This window comes from Macaca fascicularis, chromosome 1, assembly GCF_037993035.2.
Source record: "Macaca fascicularis isolate 582-1 chromosome 1, T2T-MFA8v1.1".
In the NCBI taxonomy this organism is placed as follows: Eukaryota; Metazoa; Chordata; class Mammalia; order Primates; family Cercopithecidae; genus Macaca; species Macaca fascicularis.
In genome coordinates, this window is record NC_088375.1 from 185,908,584 (window position 1) to 185,930,909 (window position 22,326).

Consider the following 22,326-nt stretch of genomic DNA (forward strand, 5'->3'; position numbering starts at 1 on the left):
ATTTGGTGTGAAATAACTGAGATCATGTATACACAGCACCTGCCATGCATGATTTATAAGCTTTAGAGAAAAAGTAGGTATTACAATTATCATCACTGAAACCAGGTCATATGAGGAGAGACAGGTGAAGGAAACGAAGATGTTTGGGCAGAAGACAAACAAAGAGCTGGGAGACAGGATTCCAAGTTTTACCATGTCTGAAGGGCAGGTGTGAGAGTCTTGGTGAACCTAGTAAGGCTGCCACAAGGTTAAAGATTCTACCTCAATGCAAGTAAGAAAGACCTTTCTAACACTTAGTAATGTGTAAAAGTTAAGGGAAGCTAGTAAGCTTTCTGGCATTATAACTGTATAAAAGGTGCTCTAGATGCCCATTTGGCAGAAATACTGAAGAGAGGATTCAACAATGATTTGGTTAAACTTGAAGTTTGCAATTGCCTCTTTAAGTCTGAAATCTGTATTTAAACTATCTTTGCTTACCAGTTAATGAATCATCAATATCTTGAATATCTGGTATGTGTAAAGCCCAGGGCTATGGTGTCCAGGTCAAAGTACTCTTGCTCAGTTTTCAGTAGGGTGGAAGAGGCACACTATGGCACATAGTAGCTTTTCCATTAAGCTGTATCCATAGACTGAATGTGTGAGTCACACAGGAAGCTGAAACTGACGTCTTTCTGGTGCCGTCCGAGGGTATCTCTTTGAGCATCCCATGCTAGTCATGACTACTCCAGAATCTATTCTGTGGATCTACGAAAAATGCATTTCGATCTGTGTTTACTTTGTCAGCATCCAGTCCATTGTTCGTTCTTTTCCTCTTTCTAGGTTCTCAGAAAATGGAACTGCCCCCTTATAAGAATGATTTACACTGACATGGGTAGGGAATTTGAACCTGAGGGTGCAGTGATATTTAATATGTTCATGAATGCGTCTGTCTTACGAGGGGTAGAATCAATGTTCTGCCCTACGATCACTGGGAATGGGAAAGGCAGAGTTGGGATTCAGCTTCAACTCTTTAAAAGGGGAACAGGTTGTGCAGAAGCTCTTTAGTTTAATTAGATCCCACGTGTCAATTTTGGCTTTTGTTGCCATTGCTTTTGGTGTTTTAGTCATGAAGTCTTTGCCTATGCCTATGTCCTGAATGGTATTACCTAGGTTTTCTTCTAGGGTTTTAATGGTTTTACGTCTTACATTTAAGTCTTCAATCCATCTTGAGTTAATTTTTGTATAAGGTGTAAGGAGGGGATCCGGTTTCAGTTTTTTGCATATGGCTAGCTAGTTTTCCTAATACCATTTATTAAATAGGGACTCCTTTCCCCATTGCTTTTTTTTCCAGATTTGTCAAAGATCAGTTGGTTGTAGATGTGTGGCGTTATTTCTGAGGCCTCTGTTCTGTTCCATTGGTCTATATATCTGTTTTGGTACCAGTACCATGCTGTTTGGGTTACTGTAGCCTTGTAGTATGGTTTGAAGTCAGATAGCATGATGCCTCCAGTTTTGTTCTTTTTGCTTAGGATTGTGTTGGCTATACGGGCTCTTTTTTGGTTCCACGTGAAATTTAAAGTAGCTTTTTCTAATTCTGTGAAGAAAGTCAGGGGTAGCTTGATGGGGATAGCATTGAATCTTTAAATTACTTTGGGCAATATGACCATTTTCACAATATTGATTCTTCCTATCCATGAGCATGGAATGTTTTTCCATTTGTTTGTGTCCTATTCTCACTCATAAGTGGGAGGTGAACAATGAGAACACATAGATACGGTGAGGAGAACACACCAGGGCCTGCAGAGGGGTGGCGTGTTAGGGGATGAGGGGAGGGATAGCATTAGGAGAAATACCTAATGTAGTTGATGGGTTGATGGGTGTAGCAAAGCACCATGGCACATGTAAACCTATGTAACAAACCTGCACGTTTTGCACATGTATACCAGAACTTAAAGTATAATAATAATGATAATAATAATAATAATAATAACAATAATAATAATAATAAAGGCCAGGCACGGTGGCTCACGTCTGTAATCTCAGCACTTTGGGAGGCTGAGGCAGGCGGATTGCCTGAGGTCAGGAGTTCAAGACCAGTCTGACTGACATGGTGAAACTTCATCTCTACTAAAAATACAAAAATTAGCCGGGCGCAGTGGCAGGTACCTGTAGTCCCAGCTACTCAGGAGGCTGAGGGAAGAGAATCGCTTGAACCCGGGAGGTGGAAGTGGCAGTGAGACGAGACCAGGCCATTGCACTCCAGCCTAGGCAACAAGAGCAAAACTCTGTCTCAAAAAAAAAAAAAAAAAAAAAAAAGGAACAGACTTTTGAGAAAAAATGTGCAAGAGGTTTGTTATTCATGCTGTCTTTATGTCTTTCTTTAATACGTTTGTTTTATAAACATTTACTCCTCAGCCCTGTGCTAGGTACCTGGGATGCTAAAGTTACTCAGCCTTTGCCTCCCCTCAAAGAGCTCTTATTATAGTGAAGGAAGATAAAAAGTACTGGGACAAAATATTGTAGTAGAAAGAGATGAGCTATGCTTGAGAAGTGTGGGTGGTTGGGGAAGACTTCACAAGGGCTGATTTGAGCTGATTTTCAGGGTAAGTTGAGGAAGGAAGAACTTCCCAGGATGAAGGCAGAAAAAGCACAAAAGCTTGGGACTTTCTAAAACATGCTGTCTTGGGAAATGTCAAATAGTTTAGGTGTCTGGAGTGTACTGTGTCTGGGAAGGTAGTAAGAGATGAGATTGGGAATGTTTTGCAGTCACCCCCATTTAGATGCAGAGAGGAGGTTGGCCATGGATTACTTGAAATCATTTTGGGAACACAGTCCGGAGCTTCAAGGACTTATGTTAAATACGGCCAACTCTGCATGATCCATCTTGTGAATTATCAGAAGTCTTGCTGAACATTACTTCCCCTTGACCACCATAGGAATGTATTCTTAAAAACTCATTGAAGATCAGTCCAAAGAAATCATAATCATGAGAGTAAATGTGCTGGAACAACTCAGAGTGGCTCCTCTTTTTTCCACAAGCTTGTAGGGCAAGATAAGACCAACAGCTGCCTCAGGACAAGTGGTGATCATTTTTGGCTGGTACCACATAACCAGTGGGTTGGTTTAAAAAAATTTGTACTGACCTACACATTTGGATATGAGAGCTGTATGTTGACGGGATTCACTTATATAATGCGCTCTCTATATCACAGTGAAATAAATATCTGCTTCATTGTTAGTGTAGATGATGTGAAATGTGAGCACAGTGCTTTGATTTTATAATGTTTAATGTTTTCTGATTATAAAGTAATAAAACATTGTCGATAATAGTTACACACACACACAATGAATACAAGGAAAAACAAAATCATCTACCACTACTAAGAAACTAAGAAAATCACTATTAATATTTTGGTGCACTTATTTTGTTTTTTTCTTACAGCTAAAGTTTATTAAAATGAATTTTTAAAAATATAACATTTAATTGAGTCCAACACCTCCATTAAGCATTCCTCTATGACAATACTTTTCTCATTATACTGTCATTACTTGCTTATACTTCTTTAATACTCCTAGACTAGATTGTAAAAGTTGTGAGGATGGGAAAGGTATGTTATTCATACAGTTACCTAATTTTGGCACAGGAACCCAAAACTGAGATTCAAGTTCTGGTACACTGACTTTGCAAGGCCCAAGAATCCAGGTGTTTGTCTTTTAATCTCTACCACCAGCACCTGGCCCAGAATCTGGCAGGTGGTGTAAATTCAGTGAATATTGGTGGCTTGAATAAAGGAATGAATGAACGGATGGATGGATGGATGGATGGATGGATGGATGGATGGATGGATGGGTGAATATGGGTTTTTCTTTATTCTTCTTTACCCAAAATTCATTAACTCACCGTCAAGTGCCAGGTCTGGCTAGGCAACAGAAATATAACTAGCCATATTTGATACGAAACCCACCCCCTCAGAGGCATCCTTGTGAAGGTATTGACCTCCTCTGATGTGGGATAGGGTTCCTATGAGTACAGAGCCCAACCAGCCCCCTTTGGCTGGTCCTCATGGCTTGTCTTGGAGGGGACCCAAGCCCCTCCAGGCTCTCTTTGACAAAAGACAGAGCAAAGACCGCTATTCCATGGAGTATATTCCTGTACTCCTCAAAGTGCTCCAGAAATCCCTAGCCTTGGGCCTGTATTACCCAGAGCGCTCCTCAAGTCCCTCCGCGATTCCAACTTGTCCCTGGTCAGTGGTGGGCGTGCTGTGGAGAGGGTACCTCAATGGAGAAAAACTACAGAAGAGAGGGGCGCCACTGCTCCCTCAGATGAGAGCAGCCCTTGACAAACCTTCCACCACTCCAGCCAGCTGGCACAACTGGAAATCCCAGATAAGCCCCAGTTCTGGTCAGAACTGGTTTGGCAGCTCTAGGGGAAATTTTCTGTCTGATTGACCCTTCCCACAGCGGGAGCTGGCCGTTTTGCAAAACAAAACAAACAAACAAAAAGAAAGAAAGCAAAGAAAAGGCGGGGCCAAACTAAGGCGCTGGGAAAGACGGGGGGGGGGGGGGGGGTAGGGGGGTGGCGTACGAGGCGGGCGGTAGGGTGGCTAAATTTAAAACACTCCAAACTTCTGCTGGCTTCCAAGTTTACACTTTGAGATTCAAACAAGATTGCCCCCACCCCTATCCCGCATTCATTCTCTCATACACTTCTCTCCTTGGCAATGCAGTTTTGTTGCAATGCAATTTGGCAGCGCGATTGTTGAAGCAATATAATCCTGCCCGCAGCGCACCTTTTAATCAATACATTTTTTTCCTGCAATGCTCTTGTTATTATTTTTATTGCAACTGAATCTCTGAGCCCTTTTCCCTCCCCATTCGAATCGCGCTCCGGCTGTGATTGCTCGGGTCTGACTTTGCAAGTGGCAGTGCGCTTCCAAACCCCCCTCATCCGCCCCTCGTCCCCCTTTCCCCCCCTCCCTCCCTTTTCCGCGCCCAGGCGAGAGCAGCCGATTGGCAGAACGGTGCTTTCAGGAACAATAACAGTGGGGGGAGCCTGGGTCCTGGGGAGCCGCCCCCGCCCCCCCAGCACCGCAGCGAGGCTCGCGCCCCCCGCCGGATCCCCACCTCCGCGCCCGCCCCGCGGGCTGAGCGGCCCGACCGGGGCCCGCCCCCGGCGCCCACCATGTACGCCTTTGTGCGGTTCCTGGAGGACAACGTCTGCTACGCGCTGCCCGTGTCGTGCGTGCGCGACTTCAGCCCCCGCTCGCGGCTGGATTTTGACAACCAGAAGGTGTACGCCGTGTACCGGGGCCCGGAGGAACTGGGCGCCGGGCCCGAGAGCCCCCCGCGCGCCCCCCGCGACTGGGGCGCGCTGTTGCTCCACAAGGCCCAGATCCTGGCGCTGGCAGGTGAGCAAGCGGGCGGGGAGGGACAGTGGGACCCGGGCGGGGGCTGGGACCCCGGGAGGGGCTGGGGGCTGGGGCGGAGGGGACCGGGGGGAGCCACTGCTTGCTCCTTCCTGCCTCCTTCTCCCGTCCTCTGGGCATTTCATTTGGGAACGGGGTTTCTCTAAGAGGCCAGGCCAGTTAAAAAGACCGGATGGTCCCCTTTGTCTTCCCCGCTTCCCCGAAGCTCCCGCGCTGTCAGTCCGTCTTCATCTCTTCATCTGTGTCTGTCCTCCTCTTTCTGATTCTTTGTGTTTTCTTCGTCCCTTCACTTTCCCTTTTTCTCCCTACCTGTTTGTACCGTCATTTCTCTCTCACCTTCTCTTTACCTCTCTACCAGTTCCTTCCCTCTGTTCTTTTCTGTCTACCTAAGTTTCTCAAGGTGTCTGGCTCTCTCCCTTTAAGGCCGTTGGTACCTCCTTGGAGTAAGGAGCAAGAAGGATATTGTCAGATCTTCTAGGTGGGAGTCCCTCCTCACAGAGGGAAGCTATGACATCCTTGTCCCATCCGGGCCAGCATTGGACAGGATGAGGAGGCCTTGAACCTCAGTGCACTGGGCGCCACACCACACTCTCCTGCCCCTCCCTGGCCAGGTGGCAGAGGTAAGGAGGTAGAGGCCCTAAGGCATCCCTCAGCCTCCACACCCCTTTCTGAATCTCCCATAAGGCTCCCTGAATGAGAGAGCTGAGGGCCAGGAGGGAGTTTCTGGGTCAGAATAACACTGGACCTCTCATCCCTACTCTGCCAGGGCCCTGAGAGATGGGCTAAGGCAACTGGTCTCATCTCCATTTCATAGATGAGGGTACTGAGGTTCAGTTGGTGATAGGGAAAGAAACCAGCCCTTTATATGCTCCAGTGCTTCCTGTCTTTTCCGTTGTAAAGAGAAGACAGCTGGCCCTCTTTCCCAGCTAGTTCCAGGAAGTTTGAGTCTAGACAAGCAAGGAAGGGGGAAGTATCATCTCTAGTTGGGGGAGCAGCCTTTTTAGCTGCTGCTGGTAAAGAGAATGAACCTTAAAGTGGGCAAATAGTCACCCTGCCTTCTACCAGAAAGAACACCAAGGGTTAGGAACTGAATGAAGATGTTTTGTAATTTTGAGACCTTCTCTGTTTTTTTTTCAAGTTCCTTTGCTTCCTCACATTTAGCCTAAAAGATGAACCCAGCGTTCTCTCAACTCATAGAGATTTGCCCAGGGTCTCATGGCAAGTTAGCTCAGTCTCACGACTCATGACTGGTTCCTTTCTACCACCTCATTTTGCCTGGGGAAAATAGTTTTGCAAAAGTTGAAGAATGGAAGAACTGGAAACTGACCAGCAGCGCTGGGACCCTTTGTGACAGGCTCTATCCATACCACCTCCATGATAAGCCCTGGCACACGGGAGTGTAGGCCCACCCGCTGCCAGACACCTAGGGCCAAAGAAACTGAGGGAAGGGAAGCAGATTTTAGAAAAGGGAACCATTCATAGCTGATTAAGTTTTATTTTGTTTGCTTACTTGCCTTTAATTACCTGAGGGAAAGGATTAGGAATTTATTTCCCAAGACGATAGGCTTGAGGAAGTTATAACTAGGTTGTAACCTTAGCTTCCCTTTTGCTAGAAGAAAAAGCATGCATGGTTTTTGATGATTTTATTGTACTCCTAGATCTGGAAGAGTCCTAGGAGAGTAGAAGTGATGTGTTAAAGAGAGTCAGTGATAAGTGTCTTAGTGTGTAATGGCTGTTTTCCTCTCGGAGATTGTTTCATTCATCTACTCATTCATTCAGCAAACATACATATAAACTGTGCTTGACTCTTCAGGCACCGCAGAGAGGCCACTTAGGCAGATGGCAGCTTCCACCAGCTCTGATTTTGAAATCGACGCAAGTCCTCAGAAGCAAGATACATGTAGCTGTTGGTTTGAGAACCATGAATTTTGAACCTGTAGACTGTTCATCCTCCAAGTTAGAATGTTGATAAATCTGTGAGGTTATTTAAAAAACCCAAGCATCGTTTGGAAACTGGCAGACTAGGTTCAAAGAAGTGTGCCAGTTTGAATGAGTTGAAAAACACTTCCCTTACCTCTCTTCAGTTTTTTCCTTGGGAGGAGAAAGGGGAAAAAAGACAACAACTTGAAGTTGGCCAAACCACATTTTGAATTTCAGTTTCCTGGGTACCCACTGTCCTGGGTAGAGACCTGATCAAAGGGCCAGGGTGAGTTCGGGAATTCGTTTACCTCCTATGTATCTTCAAACCCCTTCTTGACTTAAACTTGGTGGCTCTGAGAATTGCTTGCAGTGACTTCAAAGAGCTCATCTGGCATCTCCTACATGTAAATACCACTGTGCTGTGGCACCAGGTGTGAGGAGGAAACCCCTCAAGTGGGAAGCAGAGGTGGCTTTATGTTTGTGGATTAGCAATTAAGTAATTAATTAATCTCTCTGACACCAATAGAATGGTTTCCAAGGTAGTTTCAGCACAGCTTTCTGGCTTTTGGTGAGAAGTATGTTGCTATACTGAGTGTTAGCCCAAGCCAACCCAGAGCTGTCTTGAAGTATACTTCTTATACTCAGGAAATGTCAAAGCCAACTGCTGTGGAACTTTACATTTTACTTCCCATAGTAGTTGGTTTATACCACTACTTATCGAATTACAATCCCAGTTCAAGGAAAAATAAAACCCCTTCTTTCCTGACAGTCTTGCTATATGCCTATGCATTATCTCTGTTAGTCCTCTAAGTGACATTTTGGTAGGTATTGCTGTGGTTAGTATTTCCATTTCATAGATGAGGACACCGAAGCTCAGAGACTTGCCTACAGCCACACAGCTAATAAATGGCAAGGCTGGAATTGGAACACAGGTCTTCCAGTGCCAGGCCCCCACTTGGCAGTCTCCTTTGTAAAGTAGCCGATGTTCCCATCAGCTACACAGCATGATTTGGAAGGAGTGAAAGGAAATGGAAAAACTGTCCATGAAGCTTACAGCTCAAGGCAAGTTTGCAAGCCAGAGTATAATTTTAGTTTCTGAGTTTTCAAGCCCATTCTGCTCTTTCTGTATTACCAACCTCCCTCTTACACAGCACACACAGCTGTCCTATCTCTTCAGTTGGCATTTGCTTGAATAAATCTTCGCTAAGGCTGTCCCTCTTGGAGGGTCCACATAACTCAAAGTTTGACTCACCTTTGACCTCTGTTCTCTCTTTACTCTCATTTATTTGCCAAGCAGGTTGTGAAAGTGAGAACTACTCATTTGGAGAGCTCACCATCATCTAACTGCAATTCAGCCTGCTACTGGGCTCATAGTGTTGAATTTTATGTTTCTTTTTAGGAGGCTTAAACTGGTTTCTCTGTGCCTAGAGCCCTAAAATTCCAAGTTGTTCTATCTAGGCACTTGTGCTCTGTTACTGTTGTTTGAGTGTGCTAAATTTTTTTGTTGTCAGATGTCTCCTTACTGCTTTCTGTATGCCAGGCCCAGTGCTGTATTAAGTGAATATACCAATGCACCTCTGCATCTCAGGTACCGTGATTGAAATGACAGCATGACCCAGGGGTGGCAGGCATTGACTTTTCTTGTCCTGCTATGTAGGATTTCTGTGGGGGAGGGAGTGATGGAAAGGAAATGGGTATCATCCTCAGGGAGTGTGTAATATGGGGGCCTCAAAGTAAGTGCTAAAGAAAGGTAGAAGCCAGGCACTGGGGGAACACAGAGAATGGACCAGTTCAAGGTGGGCTTGGCAGTTTATCTTTTAAGTTTTTCTTTTCCAGCTCCACCATCACTGCCTGCATTCAGGCCAGCATCAGCTCTTATCTAAACCAGTGAAGCAGTCTTCTAATTGATTACCCCGTCTCTGATCTATTTTCCCAATTGCTTTTAGAATAATCTTCTAAAACACAGTCTTAGTTGACTGCTCTTATTAGAACCTTCTGCATCTCCCTATTGCCTACTGAATAAAGTTTTAGTTTCTTAGCCTGGCATTCATAGCCCTCCTTAGACCAGCTCTATCCCCAGCCCCACCTTACTTCTCCAGCCTCACTCTCTCTTCCCCCTTCCCTGAGACCTTTGGTATTTCTAACTCTTCTGTGAACACACTCTCTTGCACTCCTTTGAGCCAGCCAGGATGGATTAATCATTGTCTGATATGGGGCCTCTGCCCACCAGGAGCTCACCTTCAGGTGGGCAAGGTAGACATGTGACAGAAGTTTGTGGTCCAGCCCCCTCCTCCTGTGATAAAGGAATAGACAAAGTACATTGGGAGCACCTTGCTTCAATGGCATTCCCTATTCCTCCCTCTGCCCCCGAGAGAGACTCTCCCCCTCCTCAGAACTCTTTTCACTTTGCTTTTGCCTTGCTTATGGATTGTAGCATTTTATGTCGTGTTTTCATTAGTCATGAATGTGCCTCTCTTCCTGCCTGACAGGGAACTCCTCTAGGACAGGGGCCTGGCTTCCTTGTGCCTACATCCTCAGTGCCCAGCACATAGTCTACACTGGTGTGCCCATGGTGAACTCATGAACTTTGGGAAGACAGGTGCATTTTTGTGCTTGAGGAGAGGGAAATAGCGGAGATAGGAACCTCTGCAGCAGCAGCTTGTTTTTCAGAATAGAAACCTGCAGTGGGATTTTAAGTTTTCATTCAACTTTGTTCATCTGGAAAAAGTCAGCATTCTTTATCACTCCCTCAACTAGCTAGAAGAAACCCCACACTTGGGGGAAATAGCTTCCAAAGCCATGTTCTTATTGCTTTGGTAATTTTAGCTCATTCAGGGCTCAGGTCCCAGCTTGGCATTGTTAGTCCAAATAGATCATTTGCTCCAGAAATGCTTTGGAACTTCTACAAAGTTAGCAGTGAAGCAGGGGACTAGCCGATTTCATATGCAAAGATTGTTGCATGTCATCAGTGGGAAACTGCCAACAAAAGGATTTATTTTCTTAAAAAAAGTGAGTGAAAACTTTTAATTTAGGTTTTGACATGTTTTGCTGATGTACTTTGGAGCAAAGATTGGAACTTGCCTGCTGTCATCTGTTGCAGATTCTACTGGGATGTTAACCATTGAAGGTTCAGTCTAATGCAATTTCTCATGTTCAACAACCATATATTTGTTACAACTAAATAGTATGTGCTACAGAGTGCTTCAGACTTCTGATTCACAAACAGAAAGAAAAAATTGTCCCAGGCAAGTTGCTTTTTATGCGGTGTTGTGTTATTCAAGAGCATACTAGTTTTTATTTTTAAAAGCACACCCAGAAAGTGGAATTCAGATTGGGGTCTTTGACACCAAGACCAATTCTCTTTCTAGTGTGCCTACCTGTTTTGTCTTATAAGCTCCTTAGGGGCAGAAGTTGTGTGTACTCTTCCTACCAGAAGAACATTCGTAATCTGGAGAGGTTTTCTCTTAAGTTCCACAAGTATTGAGTTATACTAGGTGGTCAGCCTTATACTGCAGGGAAATGCAGGAAGAGGGATAGGCATTGTTTTTGTCTACCAAATATGTGGTAAATACCCACCTGGTTCCAGGTTCAGTGCACATATCCTACATCCTTGTGAGATAGAGATTTTTGTGTTACTCAAGAAAAGAGAGCCATTCAAACAATTGTTTAGTGAACACTGTAGGTGCCAGGCAGTGGGCTAAGTCTTCCCACATGGGTTGGACTTGTGGAGAAATATGAATCAGTTCCGTCCAAAATTCTGAGACCTAAACTAAGGTGGTGGTGGTCATGGTGGACCTGAGATGTTTTAAGGAAGGAGAATTCATGGGACGTGGTAACTGACTGGTTGTAATGATGTGTGTGATGATGATGTGGTGATCTGGACCTTCCTGTCTTGAGGAGAATCTTATAAGTGTATCTGGTTGAAAGGGAAAATGATGAGTTTAGCTTGAGACCTGTCGAATCTTAAGGGCCCATGGAACATCTGGGTGGATATGTCAGGAGAACAAGTAGGCATTTGGTCTGAGGTTCAGAAGAGCATTCCGAGCCAAAGATCTCAATCTGGCAGTCATGAATATGGAAGGTCTGAAGTTACAGTGGGAGAGAGTGCAGAGTGAGAGAAGTGTGCCAGGGCAAAACATCAGCTTTTAAAGGCACAGTTAAAGAAGAGCCTGAAAAAAAGGTGACTGAGAAGAAACAGCCTTCCCAGTCTAACAGACGGACTTAGAATCGGGGGATAACCAGCAGAGATAGGTGTCCTGGAAACCAAATGAGAAGAGAGGTCTTTGGATCCTGGAACTAGGCTTGTTTTGGTTTCTTTTAACTATATAGCAGCTGCCTTTTCTTTTTCACTCATTGGTCAGACATAGGATAGGATAGCTAAATATATAAGCAGGAAAGAAAAATATTTGCATGGGATGATAGTTTGATAATTTTCATTTTCTGAGTTTTGCACCACAGAGGAAGGATCAGACTTGTTCTTGAAAGCAGAGTTAGGATCAGAGAATGGAATTCACAGGCATTGGTGGGAGCAATATAACAGCAGAGAAAGCAGACAAATAATGGAAAGGACTTCTAACATGGTGCTGAGCTCCCTGTTACTGGAGGTGGCAAGCAGGTCGGGGGTATTTTAGGATGGAATACTGGACTATGGGAGAGTTTGGTTAGATGACTTCTAGATCATTTCCATAACTACCGAAGAGGAAATTTTAGAGTGCTGAAAGAGGACAGGCTTTGAAGTTACATAGTCTGGGTTCAAATTGTGACTGTGCTACTTAGAAGCTGTGTGGCTTTGGGGAGATTACTTCACATCTCTGAGTTCCAGGTGCTCATCTATAGCATGGAGATAGTAATTGCCCACTGTGTTATTTAGCAAGATAATATGGAAAAATGTCTGGCATATAGTAGATTCTCCTTAAATATAGATAACTGCTAGGAACTACAGTGGACGAATAGGTGCTGAGAGAAGAACAGTGACTTGCTTAGTTGTGGGTACTGCCCACTGTGGAAAGGAATGACTTAGAGGAACGAGCACATGGAAGGAGCACACAAGTTTAAAATTTAACTTGTGTGTATGTGTTAACTCCTCCTGGGACTTGACCTAAGCATGAAAGGCTTACTATTAATATTTTCTTCCATGTTTTGTTCCTCTGTGACGCTATCCTGGGGGCATTTATTGCGCTAACAGCCCTGTTGAGGCACATAGAGGTAGCTAGACAAATGACTCTGCAGAATGAACTTCCCAGTTCTGTCTGTGCCCCAGTCCCGTACCAAGGCCAGTGAGGTGGTGGGAGTGAGAACAAGGAGACCTACTGAAACCTGGCCAGCAATTCCTTCTCTCCTTATTTGGATGGCCTCAGTAGGGCATTTCTTCAAACATGCCCACTTGAGGGATCTTCTAACTCATCTACTGTTACCCTACATTACACAGCTGAGAAAGAAACCTGGAAGTCCCTGTGACTGGCCAGCGGTCACATAGCTAGATGGATCCGTTAAGGTTTCCTACTGTAGTCTTCATGTTTTACAGAAAAGAAAATCTAGAGAGAGGACTAATCACCAAACAGGTTAGTGAGAGAGCCAGGCCTTGATTTGGTGTCTCCTGATGTCTTTCTGCCACACCACAGCAGGGCACCTTTTTTTTTTTTTCCTCGTAGTCTTGGCTGTGTATAATCCTTGAAACTTGAGACTTTTGTCTGCCTTGGATTTTATAAAAACAAACACTATTGGCCAGAGAATGCAATGTGTTTGTATTTTCTGTGGCATATCTCTTTTTAATGCAGACATAAAACTTCACAGGATTTTTGTATGGATGAAAAACTTTAAACTTATGTGTAGATATTTATAAGACCTTTATAAAGTGTTTTATGTGTAGCCTTTCAGAATTTCATCCTGGCTAACAAACTTATACCAAATTTGGCTCTATGATGTTGGATTATTTTAATTGTCCAGCCTGATTATATGTCAAATGGAAGTTAAGACAGAGTTTCTCCCATTTTAATAATACTGTAAATTCTTCAGGGGTAAATTCATTTTTGAAGACAGACTTGCATTGGGTTTCCTGTCACCTGCTTGTTTTTTCTAAAACACCATTTGCCTATTACCACCATGCTTCCTTTTTTCCCAGTAGTAAGTTTAATGGAATGTTTCTCCTCCTCAGATTAATGATACTAAGTTCTGCTATATTTTTGAATAGCAGTTTTTACCATATATTTTTTACAAGAAAGTTCTTTGTGGCTTTGAGTAGAGACCCTATTTGGGCATTATTTAGAGCTTTGTGGCTTTGATAAGCCTTGTGGTTCAGGAGTGTGGCATCAGGTCATATTTATATAGTGTTTACTTCAATTTGGGAATTCATCACAGTATTCTCTTAGGGTGTAGGCAGATCTTAGGAGAAAGGCGGGCACTTTAGGAAGTTATATTGACATATTCATCATTTTATATGTGCCTTATAGTTCATTTGAGAAGTTACAGCAACTTCATACTTTTTCTCTTGTTCCCATAGGATAATTAGGTGATAGAAACAGGGCCTGTATTAAACAGACTTGATTTGAAATGTTGGCTCTGCTATTTGCGTCTTTATGAAAGCCACCTCGCTTCTATGAGCCTGAGTTCCTGCTTCAGTAGAATTATTGTAGGGATTAAATATAGGGAGTTTGTAAGGAATGTTGCCCAGGGCCTGGCGCATAGGAGGTGCTCACTCAGTATTTGTTGAATGAATGAATGCAATTAGCACATTGTAGTAGCTAGAAAGGAGGAGGAAAAGGATAATGCCCAAATCTTTGGTGGATTTCCTTGCCCTGGACATAAAATAATCCAGAAGTCGAGATTGGTGATTTTATCTTCAGAGGCTCCACATTTATTTTTGTTTACACTAAAACTAATTATTTGGCCTCAAGTTTAGAGCAGTTGCACAGACTGGCTAAGTAGAGAGCTTTCTTCATCCTTCCTAGTCAACTGCTAATTTATTCTGTGGTTTCTTAGAATTCAAAGCCAGAAGCATATCCCAAAGTCACATTAAAATGCCACATAAAGTATCTACTGTCTTACATGATCCACACCACCATTCACCTTCATTCATGTGACCAGTCAAGAGTTATAGCTTCTTGTCATCCTGTGTTCTGTCTCCTCCTCACATCTCATCCGTCTTGCTTGCCACTGTCACATTAATCTTCCTAAAACATCTCTTTCATCATGTCTCAGTCTGTGTCAGATACCTGCAGTGGTTCTCTTTGCCATGAGACAAAAGCCAAACAGGTAATACACAAGGGTAGCCTAACAGCTGCTATTTATTGAACATCTATGACAAGAAAGGCACTGGGCTTGGTGCTTTTACATGAACTGTCTCTTTGGAAAAGAGTTTATTATCCCCACTTTACTGATAATGAACCTGAGTCTCAGACAGGTTAACTAGCTTACCCCAAGCTCCCACAGTTAGTATGTAGCAAAGCCAGAATTCCAAATCAGGACCACCTGATTCAAAAGACTGCACTGTTTTTGCTAGGTAGGTACTGGGCCTCCTTCTCCCAACTGTTTCTTCCATTTGTTATGATGACACTGAATGTTCAGTAATCTTCTGTGGATATGAGGTATATATACCTTCAACTCAGGATTAGGGTTAGGAAGGCATAGAGAGCAGATATTTGCATTGTATAAGCCAGTGCCTCTCACAAAGTCAAACTTTGCATTTTGGTTGGGTTCTTGTCATATACTGGGTTGTAAGGATCAAAAACACAAGGACTACTTAGCATAGTGCCAAAACCAAAACAGGAACTTGGTAAATGCTCACTGCCTGCAGAAAAGAATAAGCAGAGGACTTGGGTCTTCCTGAACCCTCACCCTGGGAACATGGGTCCAGGAAGAGACTGGGAAGTATTAGGATGGAGCCAGGAGGTGGTTAACTCTCACAGGAGCCTCGAAATCCCCCTGGCCAAGCATCGAGGCAGCCAGGATCCAGGTCAAGAAGCATGTGAATGAAGGTGCTATCTGCTTCTGTCCGTTTCCTGAACTCATTCATTACACTTCAGAGCTTCCTGGACTATTCAGCCTACCTTTTCAAAGAACCCATTCAAGCCCTGTTTCTGTTGTGCCTGGTGATGGTTGCTGCCTTCTGGAGACTTACTGAGGATAGAGGATGCGGTCTGGCAAGAAAGCGGGAGTCAAGTGGTCTTCTGCTTTGAACTTAGGTTGGGGAATTTGGATGTCCTCAACTGTAGCTATCATTCACTCATTCATTCAGTATTTATTCTGGCTCTACCATGTTCCAGGAATATGTTTAGAGGGGATAAAGCATAGGCTTAGGAGGCATGTTGATTATAGCACATCTTGGCTGTGTACCTTCCCAGCTGGGTGACTTTAGGAAGAGAGTTTTTTTTCTTTAAGGCTCATTTCTTCTTTTTTGGGGAAAAAAAAATGTGGCTTCTAATACCTACTTGCAGGGTTGTTATGAGGTATAATTTTTATGAAGATCTTTATAGAGGTATCTGACATGTAGTAGACATTCCACAAGTGGTAACTTAATTTTTTATTGAGATATATTTCATTTGATGTGAATTTCACCATTTTAACCATTTTAAAGTGTGTGCAAGTGAGTGTTTTTTAGTATATATATTCCCAGTGTTCTGTAACCATCACCACTATTTTATTCCAGAACATTTTTATCACTCAGAAAGAAAAGAAATCCGTGTTACCCATTGAGCAGTCACTCTTTATTGCCCTTTTCCGCCTGCTCTTGGTAACAACGAAACTACTTTTTGTCTCTATGGATTTACCCATTCTGAACATTTCATATAAATGAAATCAATAAATGGCCTTTGTGTCTGACTTCTTTTACTTTGCATAATATTTTTAAGATTCATCCATGTTGTAGCATGAGTCAGTACATCATTTCTCTTTATGGTTGAATGATACTCTCTTGTATGGGTATACCACATTTTGTTAGCCATTCATAAGTTGATGAACAGTTGGGTTTTTTCCACCTTTTGGCTGTTAATAATAATGCTGCTATGAACATTTGTGTATATGTTTTTGTTTGGGTATATGTTTTCATTTATCTTGCATATACACCCCGGAGTGGAATTGCTGGGTTATGGTAATTCTGTGTTTAGTTTTCTGAGGAGCTGCCATACTGTTCTCTACTGTGGCTGCCCATTCTACATTCCCCAACAGGAATGTATGAAAGTTCCAATATCTTTACATTCTTTACAACACTTGTTATTTTACTTTTATTTTTGATTTGAGCCATCCTAATGAGTATAAAGTGGTATCTCATTGTAGTTTTGATTTGCATTTCCCTAATGACTGACGATGTTGAGCTCCTTTCATATGCTTATTGGTGTAGCCTCTTTTTATTATTTTTTCATTAAACATTTTTGTTTGATGAGTCTCTATTGTATGGATAGTTCTGTGATATGGGCCCTACCCTGAGGTTACTCATACACCAGTGGATAAGATCTTTAAGCTGATAATTGCAAATAGTAAGATAATAGACTACAAAGAAGGTATGTAGGATGTGTAGATGTGTAATGGCACCTTTGAGAGCAGGGGAGAAGATGAGTGGAAGCTAAACAGAGTTTGTCAAGCACACAAGAAAGAAGGGCATTCTAATTAGATGGAAGAGCCTAGAGCCTTGAGTATAGCTGGTAGGGCGATGAGGCCTCCTGTCATCAGATGGGGAGTGTCACCCATCTTAGGCAGCTAAGCAGGTCTCTACCTCCAGAAGCAAGCCTGCCCCAAGCACTAAGCCAGCAGAAGCCAGCAGGCAATCCTTGCTGAGCTGTGTCATCCACTGCGTCTTTGTGTCTTTATCTCTTTGTCGGGGCTCTGTTGTTTTCAAGGAACATTTACTGAGCTGATTTGATCCGACTTGAGGTAGATATTGTATCTCCATTTCTACAGAGAAAAATTATGCTCAATGAGGTAGCCACTTCCTGACATCTCACACCTACAAAGCGACAGAACTGGACTTGGAATCCAGGTTGTCTGATGCCTAGTTTATTCCCCATCGGCACACTGAGCCTCAGCTCTTCTTAACTTGGCATTCAAGGCCACTTATTTTCTAGTTCCCACCACCTTTTCTTCCCTTCTCACCTCTCCCTCCTGCCTGTAACTGAACCATCTCGATCTAACCATTTCGATCTAAATATTTCCCCAGCCTTCCCCATTTGGCTTCTATTCTTTACCCCTCTTGTGTAGTCCAGATTCTTACCATCCTTTAAATGGCTATCCTTTTATGAGCACCAACTGTTGAAGTGCCATTCACTCTACTCAAGTTTTTAACACACCGAATTGGTAATCTTCACAATGTTCTGCAATGTGAGTAGGAATTATTTACTTCAATTCATAGATAAGGAAATAGCCTCAGAGAAGTAAATTAACTTACTCCTAACTTACCTAGCAGTAAGGAGTCCAGCTCAAATGCCACCTCCTTTCAAAAGCCTTCCAGGGTTACACTGACCGAAGTGATTTCCCTTGCTCCCAGAATCCTTTAGCAGTTGCTTCTCCCTTATTCAAATTCAGCTTTTGAGATCTTGGGTTATCTTTTCTTGTGTTTTTATCTTATATCCTCAGCTGGATGTTTGTTCATATGTGTCCCTAGGACCTAGTTTAGATCCTACAGAGTAAATTCTCAGTAAAGGTTAAGTCAAGGCATAGAAAGCAAAGCTCTGGATCTGGAGTGGTCCAAGTTCTTCCCCATTCATGTAATGACACTAACTTCTGTGACCTTGCACAACAGTGAGCTCTCCAGGATAGGGACCCTGTTCATCCTGCCCCTCCTTTATTCCTGGGCCTGAGAGTTGCATGCATGGATGCACAGACTTCACCATTTAGAACCTTATTTTTCTCATCTGCATTTTGAAAAATAGAATTGGATGATCCGAGGATCATTCTCCGTCCAGATGTTAACGTGGTTTTGTGAGTCCGAATGATTGCTTTTCTCCACACCAACATGATCCTGAGCTACAGAGTTTCAGCCCAGGAAGGCATAACATAGCTTGTCATTTCTAGTTTGGTGGCTCTGCATGTCAAACTTTGTCCTGAACTTGTCAAATTGAAGACTAGCCCAGGAGCTTTGCCCCAACACATTCAGAAATCCTAATACCACCCTCATCCTCTCTCTCTCTCTTTCTCTCTTTTTGTCTGTTTTTTTCCACACACACACATACACAGACACACAAACATACACACATACACAAACACCATGGTAAGATAATTTCATCTGAAGTACTTTCTTTAGGTTTTACATTTTAGCATCCCTTTAACTTATAAGTCAGCAGTGATTTGTAGGAGGGAAACTGTTGCTCTTTTAGAAAACCCCGAGTCCCTATTGTTGTTCATAACCCATTGGATGCGTTTTATAGGCACAAAGAGTGCAAGAACGAGCCATTGTTGTGAAAATAGAAACCCAAGGGTTGCTCCTCTGCTCAGTGGGAAAGGCCATTTTCATCCCTAGAGGGTTGTTAACAAAGACCACCTCCTTTTTTTCTGAGCAGTTCATTTATCATCCTTACCCTACTTAAGTCATTTCTTCATTTTTTTAAATTAAATCTCTATTCACTTTATGCTTAAGAGAAGAAAATGATTCAGAACACATTGACAATACCAATTATATTGTGCCATCCATCGAATGGCCAGTGTGTAGCAGGCATTGTCCAGTGAGTTGCGTGAATTATTGCTCTCATCCTCACAACCTCCATTATGTCCAGAGAGATTAAGGCCCTTACATACCTGTCCTCTTCCTGTCATAGAAAAGCTGAGGTTCACACTTAAGTCTCTGATATTGGACTCCCACCTCTGACCAGCTGGGCCTTCATCACTAAGACTGTTTGGGAAGATTCAGCATTTGAGTACATTCTGGAATAGTTATGTGCTTATAAGCTGCCTTCTCAGCTTTACTAACAAGTTGTGAGGAGAGAAGCCTGGCCTGGGAACAGTGTAAGAGCATGTTTAACACATGCAAATACATGCATACGTATACACACACACACACACACACACACACACACACACACACACACCCCTTCAAGACTGGATTTAACTAACTACCTGGCCATATGCTACATCCAACATTGGGCAACATGCTACAAAACACATTTGGGATATAGCAATGGGAACCTTTGAGGACTATGAGAAACAGCAATCTCTAAAGTGTCAATTTAAGCTTTGAACACAAAGTATTTTACCACAAGGGTACAGTTCCAGAAAAGATTGAGATTTTTACCTCTGGAGCCCTCTTGTTTGAACTTTTATTTTTGGACATATCCAGTGAGAGACAAATCTGGAAAGTCCAGTTTGAAATCTGTGCAGAAAAAAAAAAAAAAACAGATTATCTGAAGTTGAGCTTAAAGAATGAGAAAATGAGTAGAAATAATATCCTTTTGTATTTGTGTAGCACTTTACGTTCATTATGTGTTGTCAGCACATGTAAGCAGTGGACGAGGTGCCAGAGGCCTCTTTCCCACTCCTGGCTGTTCCTCAGCTCATGCCGTTGGCAAGCCTCTTCCATCCTCTGGGTTTGAATTTCCTCATGTAACATGAGAGAGTTGGACCACTTGTTCACTGAGGTCCCTCAGACTCAGGCATGCTGAGATTTGATACCAGTAAAAAGGGGATAAATGTTATTCTTCCCCCGTCTGCCTTACCTTAGCCTGCCTTGTGTAGGGCTGTGGAGATACCCCTGCCCTTCCTTACATCCCTATCAGCTATAATCTCTCTCATGTCTATTGGTACTTGAGCTGACAGAAACCCACCAAGTTCTCCTGGGAAGACACTTGGCTTAGAAAGATCACAGTTGAGTTGAGGGATTCATGGGCCATTTTAGTTTAGATCAGATAGCAATCTAAGGGCTGTTCCAATTCAAGATTCTAGAATTCCATAAAAGGCCACCCATTAAGGTACACTTAGAGAAACCCCTAAGCAAATTCACTGGCTGCTATTTCAACACTTTGTATGACAGTGCTTTTTGCAAGCACCTTTGTTCCTAGAGTTTGATCTGCACTGCTATTAGGATGCCTGCATGCAAGAGGGAACCGGCCTTGAGTTTGTTTGTTTGTTTTTCATTTTTAACTGGTCTGGCCTCGATTATTTTCTAGCATTTGAGGTTTTGGGCATTCCAAACTCATAATGACTCATTTTAACTCATGATGAACCTTGTTCTCTTGATATGCATTTTAGAAGACAAATCTGACCTTGAAAACAGTGTGATGCAGAAGAAAATAAAAATCCCCAAGCTTTCTCTTAATCATGTAGAAGAAGATGGAGAGGTTAAAGATTATGGGGAAGAAGATTTACAGCTTAGACACATCAAGGTAACAAAATCTTTTCTTTCTTTGGAAGTATGCGGGAGCATTTTCAGATACCTCATAGATAAAGAATTTCAGTCTGGCTTCCTCTCCCCATGTAAATGTCCCCTGGTATCAGAGGCCATGATTTTTTTCAGGGTAGGGAAAGCATGGGACAACTAGTGTGTATTTGCCTTGCTGGCCAACTTTCCAGAGAGCCCTGATTCATGCTGTGCCACCAAGCACGCTCCTGTTTGCATAGTCTGTGCAGTGTCATCGCTGTTGGAAGTTTGGAACGGTGTGTTTCTCCTTGGCCCACAGCTCTGGAGAGGCCACTGCTGAGCTCCGACAACGTTAAGCAGCTGTTCTTGGGGAGAAGTTTAGGGCCAGTCACTGTCAGATTGCCCCAAATTGCTAAGGCTGGACTCACTGGGAAGTGCACGAGGTTCACAAAAGGGATCTGTGAGACCTTGGGTTAGATGAAAACGTTTGCATGAGGTTGTATTTTCTTGCTGTGTGCCCCAGTTGGTCTCCAGCCTTTACTTTGGAAACTGCTGAAAATCTTGTTCGGCAAGCTAGCTGTTTTCTTCTGTGCAGTAGATACCTGAGAGGAAGGGAGAAGGAAGATAAGGAAATGGGATGTCTTCTGCATTGCCCATGGTCTGATTTTGGACACAAGGTTGAGGGTGTTCCCAGGGAATGTAGCTGAGTTCAGTTCATGGCATTCACTGTACTCCTGCTATGGGCCTGAGCCTGTGCTGGTACCTGGAGCCATTAGCCAGACATGGTCCCTGCCTCCAGGGGTCTCACATTATTGTGACGCAGACATATTGTAACGATCACTTTAGATAAATGATAAATTCATCTACACTGGTAGCACCTTATCCCAGCAGATAAAACGACTTAAGATTTTGTCATGTAACACAATATCAGAGTCATAGTTTCATTGGGCTGGGTTTGATTTGGTTTGGTTTTCCTTAAATTTCCTGAAACTTAGTGAGACGTGCCTGTCCTCAGTCGTCTGCACTTCCTACAAGTGCCCCAGTCAGGAGAGCTCCTAACCCTACTACCCTGAGTGAAAGAATTCATTTGATCCTGTAACTCTCACTGCCCCTCAGTAGAAGCTGTAGCTACCTGAGCTAGAATTTCCTCTGGCAGTAGAACCCCAAGCCCTGGGGGAGTCCTGGATAATTCTTGTGTAAATTAACTTTCTTCTCTCTATCCACTGTCTTGCTGAGGGAGAGGCTGGCAGACGTGGGGGGAAGGAGCCTTGTACTGGAAGTTAGATTCCAAATTCTGGTTTTGGCTCTGTTTGTATCTCACTATGTGACCCTAAGTGTAGTCCTTCCCCTCTCTGACCCTCAGTTTTCTCACCTGGAACATGAGGAAGTGAAACTGAAAGTACCTTTCAGTGCTAGAATTCTTTGAACTTTTCGGTTGAGTAAACATTTTTCAAGCCCCTACTGAGTGCCAGTTCTGAGTGAGTAGGCAGAGGAGGAACAGAGAAAATATGACATGTTTTCTTCCCTAGATTAGAGTAGACTAGAGTTTTTAACATCCTTTCCATCTAAAGCATTCTTGATGAAAAGTTTACATGGTGAATTGCCTTTAGGGGAGGAATTTTTTGTTTTTGTTGTTGAAGAAATTTGTGACTCCTCTGGGATCAGTTGGCCTGGCCTGATTTCTCCCTGATTCTCCACAAATACATATTGAACACCCCCATGCGC

General features: G+C 43.2%; 1 protein-coding gene across 19 annotated transcripts in view; it reads left to right on the plus strand.

The window, feature by feature from the left end:
* Nucleotides 1-22,326, plus strand: part of LOC107126370 (AGBL carboxypeptidase 4) — a 1,456,730-nt gene that overhangs the window by 1,193,083 nt on the left and 241,321 nt on the right. For 8 of the 19 annotated variants that reach the window (XR_012420370.1, XR_012420371.1, XM_065522885.1 and 5 more), the window contains one exon: nt 20,493-20,626. The exons of 7 other annotated variants lie outside the window; for them this stretch is intronic. Coding sequence is in view for 8 of the 12 variants with exons in the window: in XM_065522885.1 (XP_065378957.1) it covers nt 20,493-20,626 (134 nt within the window). In the remaining 4 variants the exon portion in view is untranslated. Of the gene's footprint in view, nt 1-4,973; nt 5,388-5,885; nt 6,026-20,492; nt 20,627-22,326 lie in introns of those variants that run through there. 4 more of the 19 variants (XR_012420379.1, XR_012420381.1, XM_005543440.4 and 1 more) reach the window with 2 other exon arrangements.